Source organism: Channa argus, chromosome 17 (assembly GCF_033026475.1).
Source record: "Channa argus isolate prfri chromosome 17, Channa argus male v1.0, whole genome shotgun sequence".
In the NCBI taxonomy this organism is placed as follows: domain Eukaryota; kingdom Metazoa; phylum Chordata; class Actinopteri; order Anabantiformes; family Channidae; genus Channa; species Channa argus.
This window is the reverse complement of record NC_090213.1, coordinates 4,475,998-4,491,097: the sequence shown is the minus strand read 5'-3', so window position 1 is coordinate 4,491,097 and position 15,100 is coordinate 4,475,998. Positions and strand designations below refer to the sequence as shown.

Below are 15,100 nucleotides of genomic sequence, written 5' to 3'. Positions count from 1 at the left end.
ACTCAGGATATAGTGACATTTTGGAAATCAGAAATTGCAATTACCAATTTTGCGCCTACAGGAAATAACGTAATACGGCCGGAACTAGCAAGGGAAGGCGGCACATTTTAAACAATCGGTGGATCCGTTTGACTGTTGACATGTCATCCACAAAGGTAGGCATTGCTGTCATGTAAGTTAGGACGTATGTTTTAGTCGTGTTGAGCACTTAACTACGCTAACATAACTATACGCTTCCCAATTTTTTGAATTCATGGACTGAATGTATATGGAAATCACACCGTACTTCATTCAAAATTTGCCCATCTTTATGTTCCGTGTAACAGAAAACATCTAGGACTTGGCACGCAATGACTTAGCTATATGATTTAAGAAAATGAGTAAGCATAGACAGATAATTATTAATTAGTGGCGTCGACCAAACTGTACTTAACTAATCCCGGTGCGTTTCAATACAAGCGCCTTTGTCATTGTATTCATTGAGGACAGAGCAATGTCTTCAAAAATCCCGAGAGGTGAGCAGAATTAGCTATGTTTGCACTTTGTTGCTAATTCAAATATGGTTTGTTATAATTGCTTTCTTTCTTTTTATGTTTTGGCCTATGGAAGCTCTGCATTTACCTGCCGAAATGAAGAAAGCCGCTAATAAACCTGAATCCAAAGACACAGGAGCTGCATCTGCAACAACAGCTTCTAGCGCTCCAAAATCTGACTGTGTCCCTAAAGCTCAGAAAGAAAACGTACCAAGGTAAGAAACAACTACACGTCATGAGTTATAAGAACGGCAGTGAAGCCTACTTACGAATCCACGATGAAATGATGTGCGATCTCTGTCTTATTGCACTTACTTTATGGCATATTTTTATTAGACTTGGGCTAAACTAAAGGGACGCCCCCCCCCCCCCCCCCCTTCTATTTCTTTTTAAAACAAATCAGTGTGATTATTATGACCTTTATAAATTATAAAATATACCATTTACTGTTTAAAATATTAAATCTTGTATTTCACAACATATGACCATGTTGCCACTTATAGTTATTTGGCAAATTTTCTGCTAACCAATCACAGCTTTGAGTCCTTGAAACTGTATCCATATTGGGAAAATAACCTGACGCGACTGCTTAAAACTAAATTTAGTGTATAAATCTTATTATTCCATAAAGAGAAAATTTGACTTTAAAAACCTCCCACCATCTACAGTGTCTCTGGTATTCATTGATATAAATTATCCCAGAAAAAAACAACACACACCTGCCCTCCCACTTATGTTTGCCTCAAAGATATTTAACAAAAAGTTATTGTTTTTCCTCACTTTTTGTCTTACAGAAAAAATGTGGCCCCGAAAGTTCACAAAGGGTAAGGCATACAATATATTGCATATTCTGTGCATACAATGGGCTTCAGCCTTTTTCACACGAGTTCGTGTTGCAACTTTGCATAGAATCTCGACCAGGTACGGGCAACAGGCAGAGCTAAAGGAGCAAAATCAGCATTTGCTGGCTGCCAATGAGGAGCTACAGAAAAACCTCACAGAGACACAGGTACCAAAAGCAATTTTGGCAATTAAGGATTTTAAAACTGTAGCAAAGCTAAATGACAGTTTTCTACTTAAATGATTCTTGAGAATACATTGTTTAGAGTTCAGGTACATCCTATGTCGCTAGACATGTTAGCTGCAGTTTTTGTTTCTTTCGTGTTTTTTTGCAGCAAAGAGTAGCTGAGTTGGAACTGCAATTCAGTGGCCTTGAGAAACAGAATGCACAAGTACAGAAAAACCTGAAGGACTGTCATGTTCTACTAGTTGCTGCAGAAATAGACCCTGGTGAATACACATCCTAGATATCAAAATATTATTTAATCATTTTTTGTCCTACTTCCATTTGTTAATGTTAGAAATTAACATAAAATTGATTTGATTCTTAGTTTTAGGAGAACAGGTTGGAGAAGCTGCACAACACAATGAGCAGCAAAGGAGAGAAGCTATGGTAAATACGTTTTATTTTACTTGTATGATGTTATGCATATTTACAATGTAATTTTTGTTATATGGCTTATATTGAACTCACACAACAAGAACAAACTCACACAAATCCCAATTAACTGGAATATGTGAATTGAAAAACATGCACTTATTAATTTGTTCCATAGTTCAGAATCCCACAAGTTCCCAGAAATAAATGTTAAGTTACTCAATTTTAAATGTTTAAAATCTACAATATACTTGTATTCTACACACAGAGAGAATTTTGGCTATTATGGAGAATTTGCTCTATTTCAGAGTGTTTCCTCAGACCTGCTGAACGAATTAAGGACCTTTAGTGATACTGCATCTCAGCAACGCGTTAAGCTAGAGGTGAGTCGAAGTCAATTAAACGTTAGTATTGACCAATGTCATTTTTGTTGATTACTAGAGTATTCACATATTTTCTCTTACATGCGTATAGGAAATCCAATCAACAATGACAGACCTTATGAAAGCACGAGAGCACATGATGCAGGAAAGGGAGGACTTTTCCCAGAAAGCTGCTGAACTGGAAAAAGCTCTGAGGGAAGCAGAATCTCTCTTAATATGAAAGGGTTTTGCTGTTTATGAAACAAAAAAGTTAAATAAAAATCTAGATAGATAACGTGTAGATTTTAATGTGTCACTGAAACTGAATAAAGGCCTATTATTTACTCTTCATACTTCACTGTCATTGTAACTGTCATTTCAAAATGTCACAAACATTTACATAGAGCACAGTTCGTATTGATCAAACAGGATATACAGTCATTTGTGTTTCATCTTATTTAGAATTAACAGTGATTAATAAGTAACAACTTTGAACACTACATTTCCTGACAAAACCTATTTAAATAATTTCTCTTTTTCTATTGTATATATTTATATACAATATAAAAATCTCTCAAATGTTATAACATTTCGTTGCTGCACTAAAATAGCTTAAGTCAACTGCATAAAACACCCTTTTGTAATTGTCATGCAAACTAATCTAGTCACAAATGTGCTATTAAGGCAATTTCCCCACTAGACATACTTAATAGGCAAATAATATTTCAGGAAAGGGGTTTGTTATTGCAACATTATTCTACAGTGTAACAGCACAGTTAATCCTTTGTACTTGTACTACAGGATCACTTTGACCATTATATTTTTAACAATCCTCATACAGACATTAAAAGTAACGATGAATTGCATCTGCTCACAAGTAATGTGAGCAGCCTGTTCACGTGTAGACATCCACTGTTGTTCAAAAGCAACTAAAAAGAAATCACATCATCCAGAAACACCGCTCAACTGGGTGAGATGTTTCTTCATCCCATATTACTTGTTGGAGTTGATAGAAGCAATTGATTGTTGGTTTTAGAGTCTCCATATAGATTTTTAAAAATATGATTCATTTAAAAAATGACCAGATTTTTTTTAAAACTGACTGCAAACCCTCCATCCTTATCTTTCTCGTTTTATTTTTTACTTTTTGTATTCTGGTAGGGGTTCTCAAAAATGTCTAGATTGGTCTGAAGAGTGGTGCTGCTCATGCTGCTATTTTTATTGGCACTTTGGTCACTTTGCGTTGCTCTAGTGTGGCTAGTGTTGTAGTAGTAGATGAATAGGAAGAAACCTGCCGGGAAGAGAGAGAGATGGTCAAGGATAAAGAAGTTTGGTAACGTATGAATTGTTAGGTACTACAAATTTTAGTATTTGTTAAGAATATTTAAATAAATATTTTCCTTTGCCTGTAATAAGCAGTAATGTTTGCTAAAAGATGTTTCTGTCTTGTCAGTCAGCATAAGCACAGCAGCCCTTAAATATTTTTTGATTGACTCTGCTTTTTTTTAATCCACCACGTTCTAATGCAGCTAAATGATAATGAATTGGTTCTAGCTACTGCATAATCCACTATGTCCACTTGTATACTATATATACTTGTTTGCGATAGTGTACAGTGCACCTATATTTGCGCATAAATCTTATATTTATCTTAGAGTGGGCAGCATGGTGGTGGAGTGGTCAGTCCTGCTGCCTCACAGTTAGAAGCTGCTAGTTCAAATCAAATCTATTGCATGTTCTCCCCATGCTTGTGTGGGTTTTCTCTGCGTAGCCCGGTTTCCTCCCACAGTCCGCAGACATGCATGTTAGGTTAATCGGGGACTCTAAGTTGCCCATAGATGTTAATGTGAGGGTCTGAGATAGACTGGCGACCTGTCCAGGGTCCACCCTGCCTCACCTCCAACGACAGCTGTGACCCTAAACAGGGTAAGTGGTTAAGATTATGAATGAATGGAAGTTGTACAGTGGAGCTGTGGGGAGCTGCAGACTTGACTGATAACTAATGGTGACTTTGTAATTATGTATTTCAAAATAATACACAGTAATTTGGAAGATTATTATTTCGAACTGCTGCATCACCTTGAAAAGAATTGAGGATGGTGAAAATGTAATACGCGGGGATCTGAAGGGGACCATAGGCGAAGAAGGCAAAACCCCACGTGATGCCCAGCATGCAACATAGGCCCAGGATGGTTACGATGTTTTTGCCACTTTTGCTCGCTTGTGAACTGACATCTTTATTTCTCTTGAGACAGAAGAGCCAGGACACTATGATGATGAAGGTAGTGAAAGTGAAGAGGAAAACCAACGCGTAGTAGCTTACGTTGACAATGTAGTGGATTTTAGGGTCTATTATCCAGCACCTTGAAACAGAAGAACATGTCAGTACAGAACGGGAACAGTATTCACTGGTTTGGTAATTGACCGTAATCTACAGTACATTGTTTTCCAACTCACATGGCCACATTGTTTGCAGAGTTATCAGTTATGATGGTTTGTGTACCATATTTTCCTGTGATGAGCAGAATAACCGCAATCACACTAGGTAATACTGGAAAAGAAAAAAGAAAACTAACAATAACCAAACAGCCACCGAATTGCTTGGTTTACATACATTTTGTCATCTGAAAAAAGAAAAACAAACTAAAACAAGGGCATGAACTCACTCCAGCTGGAGACGGAGACTTTAATCATGTAATATCTGGTTTCGATTTTTCCTCCTGTGTACAGCTGCAGGCAGAGGTGGAAGGCTTGTACAGCAAACCAAGTGAAAGTGGCCAACATGAAGCAGTGCATTAAAGCCGCCATAATCTTACAAACTATGTCATTATTTAGATTTGCCACAGAGTTGTTGATCAGGAAAGCAAAATCAAGCAGGAACAATGCCGTCACTAGGTGGATAAGGATCTTTGTGGCTTTGGTGGCCTTGGTCCTCCTGTGAGGAGAGACAACAGAGAAGTCATAGTATGTTAGCATTTTAGTTTCTGTGCTCGTGACCTTTTCGTTCTTCCAGTCTTTTTACGATCTGGTAAAGTTGTGAATATACGCTTTAACAAATAACGACGTCCATTATTTAGGGTGAGAGCAAGCTTAAGGTGAAAACAGAAGCATTTTTTTGGGAACTATTAGTTCTCCATCGAGGTGTCTTGGCCACTAACAAGCACTTATCAAAATTCCAGGCACTTAGACAACTAGAAAATGTAAAGATAAAATAAATGAACCATGAACAGATTAGTTGGTAATGAAAAAAAGAATCATGATATAATCACGCTTCAGACACAGAAGTGACATATTGCAAAATTTCAATTTTTTTGTTTGTTCAAAGAAATTAGTACGGTAGAGTCATTAAAATATTTATGTGACCATACAAGGTGCGCAAAGGGGCAGATGTGTCATTTGCATGCGCCGTGTATTTTCCATAGTCGTCCAACAGTCACACTACTGTCCAACAACCTAATTTCCCTTCTGTGAATATTTTGACATACTGTACACAGTGTTTTGCTGTTCGTGAAAAGGAGACTTATTTACATTTACCGTATCACATTGATCACTGTGGAACAAGATGGCAATCGACCCAAGATGTTCTAGGTTTAATTTGGGTTTTTGCTTGGGTGTTTCCTGATAACTGTAACCAAATTTTACCAGTTGCCTTGAAGTGTCTTTCTGCCCACACTGCTCTATTAAAAGTGATGGAACCAGAGAATTTCCTTTCATTCTTTTAGGGACAGGAGCCATTGCAGTCTGCATGACTACGTAATGTATCATGTAAAATCCTAGTATGGCTCCATGGCATCAGTATTCTTGTGACGGTTGGGGTATTTTCCCAAACTGGCGACGGATGAAAAGCTTCTACTGTGTATGCTGTAGTTGTAGACCAAGTATATTTAAATGTAAGAATTTCTAGGGCAACAAAACAGTAGTAATCTTCTAGTTACAGGTCAGGAAACCACTCAAAGGCTTTAGATTAGACTCAAGAATCGTCTTCCAAGACGACAGACTGCAATAATAATAAAAAAAATAACTCCCCCAAACTCGGCAACAGCCTGCAAGAGGTTTTAGAATGTACACTCAGAAAAATCTATTTCCTGACAATGAAGGCACAAAACTGAGCATGAGGACAAAACTTTAACAGGCTGATATTCATAATTCACTTGCAAAAAATAGCTTATGAAGTTAAAGTAAAACATCAAGAAAATATAAAAGGTTTCTTTCACATATTTGAATGATGTTAATCTGTGAACTTCCTCTGTTGGACATCTGAAGTTCATTGCACTTCGTGTATACATGTAAAAGATGCCATATAAATAGATAAACATTACCTCAGAAGAAAATGCATAAAGAGCACTATGCTGAGGAAGAACATGGACAAGCCACAACCAACTTGTGTGATGATGGTGAGATTGTTCAGATTAGTACTGGAGATGGTTTCATTAGAAGGCGTCTGCGAAGAGGCAAATAAACAATTTGAGTCCTCGGTAACACAGCAACGGCATTGGCACCTTGGTAGAAAAGTACCAAATACTTTGGGAGACATTTAGTGAGATGAGCATACAGAAGAATGTAGACGTGATCACATTACACTGGGAGTGCACATTAAAAAGGTGAAGCTTTGTTTATAGAGGAAATGTAATAAAGTGAGTGAAACGTACCATTAAGATGGCAAAGAATGTCAAGTGTGAGCACTGGCATGTAATGTTTGTTCCATTTGTTAGCGTCTCACATCCATCATCGGTCCAGTTTGGACGAGTCCCTATAAGACAATAACACAGCCGAAATGCGGAGTCTTCATAAACTGTATGAGAACATTTAGAAGAAAAGTCTGAATCCAGTTTGACCCCATTTTACTGATTTTTCTAACAGTTTTAAAATCTCTGATTTTGGATTGATTTTGAACTATTTTAAGTATTAGGAGTATGGACACGCTCACAATCAAAGATATCAATAAGCCACATGGCCAAAACTGTGATGTGACAGTATTTTCCGTGTTTCTCTATCCTCTCATAGTTAACTATGTCACCACAAAGAGTCTTCATTTAATTAACGTCACTCTCACAAATGGACATAACACTATTCAGGTACGTAATAAAGATCCTGAGTCAACTCCAGGTGCTGTAGACCTTTACGAAATTTCACCATTGAAAATTTGAATGTCTAAACATCAAAATGCTAGTTAGAAATCGGGCACCTACCATCACCATTCCACGAGTGGCAGGCTGGGACGAATCCTTTCTTCTAGACAAAAGAAAAACACCACAAATGTGCCCTTTCATCTTCATAAAGCACAAAGCTAGAAATGTTTGCTTTTGCTTCAATGTATAAATGTATGTGTGCATTTTCTTTGGCACTTACGTAGCTCATGTTTCGAAAACTGATGTTTATTTTGTCCGTAAGTTTGGCAATACTGGCTCCCATTTCAACTGCCAACACTTCATTACCTAAAATGGTGCTGTTCAACTCATCCTGAAAAAGAGAAAGAGTTAGAAAACATTAGCATAATCTGCTACCGTCTATATAAAATACACCTCTCTGGAGGTGAGGATCTTCTTACCTTAGCCATATTGTTGAATCGCATAAGAGCTGCAAATGTTACCTCAACGTTCATTTCGAGAGCTTTATTAAAAGCTTCTTTGGGCACTGAAACGGATCTTGAAAAGTCAGTAAGATTACCCCCACTACTTATGATCTGCAGGAAAGAGCACAGTTTTTCATTTTACATTTGATAAAGAGGAAAGTTTTAAAATCATAGCTTATGTAAATTACTCTGCCACCTCCAACCCTCGAAGTTATCAACATACATGCATTGCACTTATATTTTTAAAAATCCTACATTACAAGGGAAAATCCTACGTCCGGTAACTAGTGACTAAAAGTAAATTCATCCCATCTAAAAACTCCAGTAAAAAAACAGTACAAAGTAGCAAAAAATAGAAATATGATTATATTTCTATTTGTCATTTGTCCCTACACTCTCCTATGACCCACAACAACATCTTATGAAAAAGTCTAATAGTTGTTTTTATTTTCAATCCATATGTGGTAAGTGTTTTCACTTTACTGGACTATTTCTATTTTATGTTAACTTGAAGTTTACTTAACAAATCAGAGGCAAATATTTTGCAGATGTAGATTTTTTTTAAGAATACAGTATAAGGAACTAATAATTGATTATATTATATTATATTATAAGTGACCACCTGGTAGTGTTGTAGTCAAGACCACCTTAACGGAGACCAAGACAAGACCAAGATTTTCTGTATTTTTCATCGTTTCACACATGCTGAATTGGTCCCCTCACAGCCCGTCACGCTACGTTAAACCCGGTCACTTGTGCACTGAGCCAGGTGCCAAATAGCTGTATACAAACATACAGTATACACACAGTTGGCTAATATTTGCTAAATGTGTTTGGGTGAGGAATGAAGGTATTTGTCCAACCTTCTGATTGACTTTGATGGAAATTTATAGCATTTATGCCGATACCCGAGCAAGCGCTGGTGTCGGCCGAAATCAGAAACGTAAAAAGAATAAGAGCAAAAATGCGGTCGAGAGCTTAAAGAAGGGGTCAAAAGTCCGGTCTCGAGAGCAAGACCAGTCCAGAGTACTACAACACTACCATCATTCATACACAATGTGATTGAAATCACTTTCAAAGTGGTTTTTACAAAGAAGTACTTGTACTTGAGTATTGACATTGTAAATTTCCACTATGTCTGTTAGAGTAATGTGCTATAAATCAGCCCGTTTCCCTTTTCTACATTAGGAAGAGGCTGATCATCATATACCAAAATAAATTGTCATCCAACGAAGTACCAAATAAAGTAATGCACTCACACTAATGTTGCTATTTGGAGATCCATAAGCAAAGGAGACTTGGTCTATGTCCACAGGACTTTTGTTTGCCACTAGGGCACCAGTGACTCCGTCTCCCACGGACAATGCCACTGCAGACTCATTGATGGAGGAGGCAAGATCAGCCATTTTACTCATTACCTCACTGTTGACAGATTAAAATGTGTGAATATCCAGAAATTTGCAGTTTAAATATATCACAAACGGTGCAGTCATGGTTGCTTTTTGTTCCAAACTAAACACAGTCCTACAGATATTTTTTAAAAACAACAGTCTCCGGGAGTTGAAAGGCACGACAATCACATGGTGTTTTAGGTGTTTAGATATTAAAGTAGAAATGAAGAAAAATCTAAAGGGTTCTCAAACTTTTAATTTTTTTTTCTCATATAAAAGCCTCCCACTGCTGGATTGCTTAATTATAGATTTTAACAATGAAGAATGGTGGATTTTATTTGGCCTTTCTTTGACAAATGTACAACAAAATCATCTTCCACATAAGTTAAAACTATTTCTTTTTTTTCGAGTTAACATAATTAATCAATATCTAAGACAGAAAATTAGTGGTTGCATACGTATCCACCCAATTTAAAGTAACTCACCTAAATAAGAAATAGTGCAGCCAGATGTGTTCAGCTGTCACACTACTCATTTAACAGAATTCATCAAGCCTTTAACTTGTCTCAGGATCAGGGGTGAAAAACTCTCAAGGGCACGTGATACATTTACTGGGCCTGTTTGGTAAATAGGCTACGGCACTGAGGCCAGGACTTTGCTGACGGCACCGGTTCTACCTTCTTTTGCTATACACAGATTCAAAACTGTATCATTTTCCTTGCTAAAATGAAGGAGTGCAGTTTTTGTCTTTGTTTAATTTAGGACATTGGAATCGCTGCATCTTCTTTTCTGACTCTTATCATAAAATAACTAATTTATGTTTCATAATAACCATTAATTTAATTCATGAAGCAAATCTTACACAGCGGCGGTTGGGTTGATCATTCCTCCTTGTGTAATATCAGCAGTTACATTTATCTTCATTTCAGTTGAAAGGTTTTTCACTGGATTATCACAGTTCAAACAATTTACTCCTGTCATGTTAATGATGTACTTGCCCTTGACCTGAAATTCTGAAAAGAAGAAACATCTTAGTTTTTTCATCTTGGCGAGCAATTTAATGGAGCAACAATTAAGAATTTTAACTTCTTAAAGTGGCCGTCAAAAGCTTTAGGTCACCTTTCTTAAAAATCTGTTGAATGCAATATGTAATAAGTCATGCAACCTAACAACAGAGTCAGCATGATTAGCACGAGCTCCACACTCTGATTGTTAACAGAAACTAGAAATGAGAGAAACTTGGGGAGCTACACCACAGCTACAACATTTATTCATTTTTATTTTTATATCTTAAGAGAACTCACTTTTGCAGACATTTTCATCATATGTGGACTTTTGACAGACCGTCCCAGTGTTAAAACATGTAACACTGCAGTTGCCTATAAATAGAATGAGTCAGAATTTAGCACCAGTCCACAAAACAGTAGCCAGCATCAACTGCAGACTCAGCATAAAGCTGTGTTGGTATAGCTATAGCTAGGTATATACATAGTGAACCAAAGAGGTGCAGTGAATAATTTAATTTAAGAGAGACCTCCACCTCTCTAGATTTTCCTCCACCTGCTCCCTGCCCTCCCTACAAATCACAATGTTTCTGCAAACATCATAGTCCATGGAGATTCCCGTCTAACCAGCCTGTCTATCACCAGAGCAAACAAAGGGCTCAGAGCTGATCCTTGATGCAGACCCACCTCCACCTTGAACTCCTCTGTCACACCTACAGCACCTCACAACTGTCTTACAGCTCTCATACATGTCCTGCACCACTCTAACATACTTCTCTGCTGCTCCAGACGTCCTCATACAATACCACAGCTCCTCTCTCTGCACCCTGTCATACGCTTTTTCTAAATCTACGAAGACACAATGTAACTCCATCTGACCTTCTCTGTACTTCTCCATCAGCATCCTCAAAGCAAATATTGCATCTGTTGTTCTCTTTGTAGGCATGAAACCATATTGCTGCTCACAAATGTTCACCTCTGCCCTTAGCCGAGCTTCCACTACTCTTTCCCACAACTTCATTGTTTGGCTCATCAGCTTTATTCCTCTGTAGCTGCCACAGCTCTGCACATTCTCCCTTGTTCTCCTCCAGTCCTCAGCATCCTCTCACTCTCCAAGATCTTGACTAGTTTTAAACAAACTAGTCAGAAACTGCCACCTCTCCTAGACACTTCCATACCTCCACAGGTATGTCATCAGGACCAACTGCCTTTACACTCTTCATCCTCTTCAACGTCCTCCTCACTTCAATCTTACTAATCTTTGCTACTTCCTGCTCCACACCAGTCACCTCTTCTACTCTTCCTTCTCTTTCATTTTCCTCATTCATCAACTCTTCAAAGTTCTCCTTCCATCTTCCCATCACACTCCTGGCACCTGTCAATACATTTCCATCCTTATCTTTAATCCCCCTAACCTGCTGCACATCCTTCCCATCTCTAAAAGAGAACCAAACATCTGTATTTCCTGAAAACACTCTAAAATGTGAAAGTATTCAAAGTGATGTATGGCTTCCTCCATGCATAATACAGTATAAAGTAAGTTTTACTTTACTGTACTAAAGTCCATGTTATGTTCATTATGGTAGCATTTATCTTAAAAAGACTTCAAAGGTCTCGCACATTCAACAGTGGTTTCTACTCTTAGCTTGTACATATTGAAATATCCTAGAAATCCAGAAATGATGTCACATTATTGTTATGATATTACATGTGAAAGGACTATATTTTTTGCAGGTTTGCAATTACGATTAGCAGGGACTTTAGTAGATCGCACACTCTACAGGCAAGTTGGGGTTCAGTTGGTTGGCCAAGGACACTGCAGCAGGTAGCCAGGAGGAACAGGGAGTCAAACCACTGACCCTGTGGTTCCCAACTGAGCTACAGTACATTTCTCTTTGAATTGTTGGACAAAGTTTGGCACAAAGTAGTAAGCCACAACCAATCTTTGCTTGAAATGCAGAGCCTTTGGTGGAAGCTCCTTTTATACCCAATCAATGTACCTTCACCTGTTACCTACTGGCTAATTTTGGAATCATCTGTAATGATGTTACTTTCTAACCTTTGTGCCAACTTTGTCTAACTTTGTCTTTGTCATGCATCAACTTTAAGTTTGAATACTAAAATTAAAACTAAGCAGTCAGCAAAAACACACTTGGTGACAGCATTTATGACTAATCCCAGAACTTTTACTGTTCTTTACTGTAAAAAAGTTTTTTTAGTTCTGTCTTTACGATTTAAACAAAAAATAAGCGCTTACCTTTGGTTTGGGTACTTTCATTGTGGGAACACTTTGACTCTGCATTAGATAAAGTATAATAACATAAATTATTATTAACTTGCTTATTTGTTGAGCACATATTGAGTACTTATTTTAACTTTTTAATGGGCCTCTTCTCTGTTAGCCCTTGCCTGACCTCTTGCTGCACATACAGGACATTAGGATTAGGATTGAAGTTTTGGTTGTGGTGCTCGAAACTTGGAAAAATTCTACTAGAAATGATAAACTACATTTACGGAATATCACCTGTGATGTCAAATGTCGAGGCATTGCAGAGCTTCCCACTTAGGACATACAAAACAACGCCGTGGTTAGTGTACCGTTTTGAAAGGTACAGAAGATAAGACTCGTTTTGTTTCACCAATTGAGGCCACTGCTGATCCAAACTATCTGTTAATTTAATACATAAATAAAGTTAGTTTCTTTTTATTCTGTAACAAAAAATGCTGATTGTTCTGTGAGTATAACAAGTAGGCTGCACTCACTGTTCTGATCAGGCGTCTGGCTCTGCAGAAACACTATGCAAACATTACCTGTAGAGACGTAAAGATTTTATTTTAATGGAGCACATCAAATCAACTCGGTATATATACACAATTATATATACACAATTATAAAACCAAATGTGAAAGCAGTGATACTGTAAGATTAGGATAATGTGGGGGCTAGAATGACACAGACGTGCTAGATATAACTACACTAACAGTCAGCTATAGTGTTAGAATACAGTGCAAAAAGCCTCTGCCAACAATTTACCTGTTTGTTGCTTGTATAATCATTATTGTGTTTTTTTACTTTAGTCTACAGTTAACACTGTTAGTACTTTTTAGTCGTGAAATAAAGGCTGTCTTTACTTGGTCTAATGGTCTATAAGCAAAAGTAAATAGAGAAAAGCTAATGGATGACGCATTTTGGATTCACTTTTTAAGGCTTTTTAAGGAGTTACTAAGAAATGCCAGTAGCAGGGAGCTACAGTCGTCCCATCTAGAAATAACACATGCATAGACTAGTTTTTCAGCATTGCTTTGAGACAAGATGCTTCCAAATTCTATGGGTACAAGCAGAAAAAGCACAGCTACAGGTATATCACCTAATATGGGACCTGTGATTGGTCCTTATGTTTTCTACAAGTCTCTAAGTTATGCAACAATAGTAAAGCATTATATTACAGCCCACAACTTACAGGGTAAGTGCAGGGAACTTACTGTGTACTTATATTTAGATATAATCATTTTTGAGAAAAGACGCAGCAACACTGACCCACACCTATCATGTGATATTAAATAATTTATCAAAAAGTTATATAGAAGTATAGAATACAGTGCTTTGAGGCATGCTTGCTATTTCTTTTCTCATATATTACTATATCTAAACCCTTTTGTTACCTGTTGTTATACAACAAATGAGGTCTGTAATTTAAAGTTATCTGAAGTTACACTGTAAATATTCGCACCTACCATATAATATTTAATAAGTAACCCTTAACTACAAAACACTGCTAATGTAGGTAGTTTTCTTTTTCTCATCTTGGTACCCTGTTATTCCCCAAAGCTTTTTATTGTTTTTAAGTACCAACAAATATGCATCCATAGGTACTGTGGAGCTACACCGCTCTGTTACTAATAAGCACACAGTAAGTTCACTGTACTTACCCTGTAAGTCATGGGCTGTAATCTAAAGCATTGCATTTACAGCAAAAAATGATTAAGAAAAAATAAAACTACAATCTGACATTCATGTTATTTATGATGAATCAACAACAGCTTCAAGAAAAACATATTTTAGTTTTGACTCACTGTATTTCCAAGGGTTTTCAGTGATGACCCCTTGGAAGCACTCTTCAACAAAAACATTTGTTTTAGTGATGAAACACTTATCAGGTACGTTTTTGTTGTCGGCTGGAGCTAAAAGACATGTTAAATAAAAGGTCAAATGTTTAGCACATTATAACAACCAGACAAATATTAAGGTTTCTTTTAGGCAGTAACACCAAGAGATTTACTTGTACTTACATTTACCCCATATGCTCAGAAGACCCCCAAACAAAAACCAAATCAGGCAGCTCTTTCTTGTCATGTTCTTTGGGAAGCATGGACTTCTCGTCCAGAAAGCAAAATTAATTAACCGCTACCAGAAAGTTAGAAGTATAGTCCAAACGTTCTAATTGAATTATCAGCCAAAAATATTCATGATTTTAATATTACCAATATTTAGCATTCTTACCTTTCTCTGCCTGAACTAAGACCAAAGCACTGTACCGCAGCACACAACTCAACCTTTTGGCTGCATAAACATGTTGTCTAACTGACTTTGCATAGCTGCCCTGTGCACAAATTTTGTTTTGCAAATTCACAGTTCCTGAAAATGTCATTACAAATAAATCCCAGTGATACTGCCCTATGCAAAATAATCCTAATAAGATTATGCTTGGATGAACATCCATTTGTGACGTGAAGGACGAATGACGGTTATAATATACAAAACCTTGTATAAACAACATTATTCTATGCTTTTGATAAAAA

General features: G+C 37.1%; 2 protein-coding genes across 5 annotated transcripts; one reads left to right on the top strand and one right to left on the bottom strand.

Annotated features, from left to right (window-relative positions):
* Window positions 1–4: 4 nt before the first annotated feature.
* Window positions 5–2,686, top strand: LOC137102181 (small kinetochore-associated protein-like). 3 transcript variants are annotated; one of them, XM_067481408.1, is made up of 9 exons: window positions 89–155; window positions 460–515; window positions 610–748; window positions 1,328–1,357; window positions 1,443–1,542; window positions 1,709–1,823; window positions 1,925–1,986; window positions 2,280–2,354; window positions 2,446–2,686. In XM_067481408.1, the coding sequence occupies exons 2-9, from the start codon at window positions 494–496 to the stop codon at window positions 2,572–2,574; spliced, it is 672 nt and encodes a 223-aa protein (XP_067337509.1). In that variant the 5' UTR covers window positions 89–155; window positions 460–493; the 3' UTR covers window positions 2,575–2,686. The 3 variants fall into 3 exon arrangements, with proteins under 3 accessions (XP_067337510.1, XP_067337509.1, XP_067337511.1); XM_067481409.1 differs by lacking the exon at window positions 460–515 and having other exon boundaries at window positions 5–155; XM_067481410.1 differs by lacking the exon at window positions 89–155 and having other exon boundaries at window positions 162–515; window positions 2,240–2,354.
* An 89-nt stretch (window positions 2,687–2,775) lies between these two features.
* LOC137102177 (adhesion G-protein coupled receptor G5-like) lies at window positions 2,776–14,894 on the bottom strand. Of its 2 annotated transcripts, none has more exons than XM_067481401.1 (18): window positions 14,802–14,894; window positions 14,591–14,673; window positions 14,375–14,482; window positions 13,064–13,111; window positions 12,825–12,968; window positions 12,558–12,596; window positions 10,601–10,675; window positions 10,159–10,309; window positions 9,165–9,327; window positions 7,882–8,016; window positions 7,683–7,793; window positions 7,523–7,562; window positions 6,983–7,083; window positions 6,653–6,774; window positions 5,000–5,268; window positions 4,791–4,884; window positions 4,413–4,696; window positions 2,776–3,624 (listed from the first exon to the last, which is right to left on the bottom strand). In XM_067481401.1, the coding sequence occupies exons 2-18, from the start codon at window positions 14,652–14,654 to the stop codon at window positions 3,467–3,469; spliced, it is 2,106 nt and encodes a 701-aa protein (XP_067337502.1). In that variant the 5' UTR covers window positions 14,655–14,673; window positions 14,802–14,894; the 3' UTR covers window positions 2,776–3,466. The 2 variants fall into 2 exon arrangements, with proteins under 2 accessions (XP_067337502.1, XP_067337501.1); XM_067481400.1 differs by having other exon boundaries at window positions 7,523–7,565; window positions 14,802–14,893.
* Between the last annotated feature and the right edge of the window lie 206 nt (window positions 14,895–15,100).

Excerpts from the sequence above, each read along its gene's own strand:
- LOC137102181 (XM_067481408.1), top strand. The coding sequence starts at position 494 with ATGTCTTCAAAAATCCCGAGAG. Across the intron at positions 516-609 it reads GTCTTCAAAAATCCCGAGAG|CTCTGCATTTACCTGCCGAA; the intron begins GTGAGCAGAATT and ends GGCCTATGGAAG. Across the intron at positions 1,824-1,924 it reads TGCTGCAGAAATAGACCCTG|TTTTAGGAGAACAGGTTGGA; the intron begins GTGAATACACAT and ends TTTGATTCTTAG.
- LOC137102177 (XM_067481400.1), bottom strand. The coding sequence starts at position 14,654 with ATGACAAGAAAGAGCTGCCTGATTTGGTTTTTGTTTGGGGGTCTTCTG. Across the intron at positions 12,597-12,824 it reads CTCGACATTTGACATCACAG|AGTCAAAGTGTTCCCACAAT; the intron begins GTGATATTCCGT and ends TATCTAATGCAG. Across the intron at positions 10,676-12,557 it reads TGAAAGTACCCAAACCAAAG|GCAACTGCAGTGTTACATGT; the intron begins GTAAGCGCTTAT and ends TTCTATTTATAG.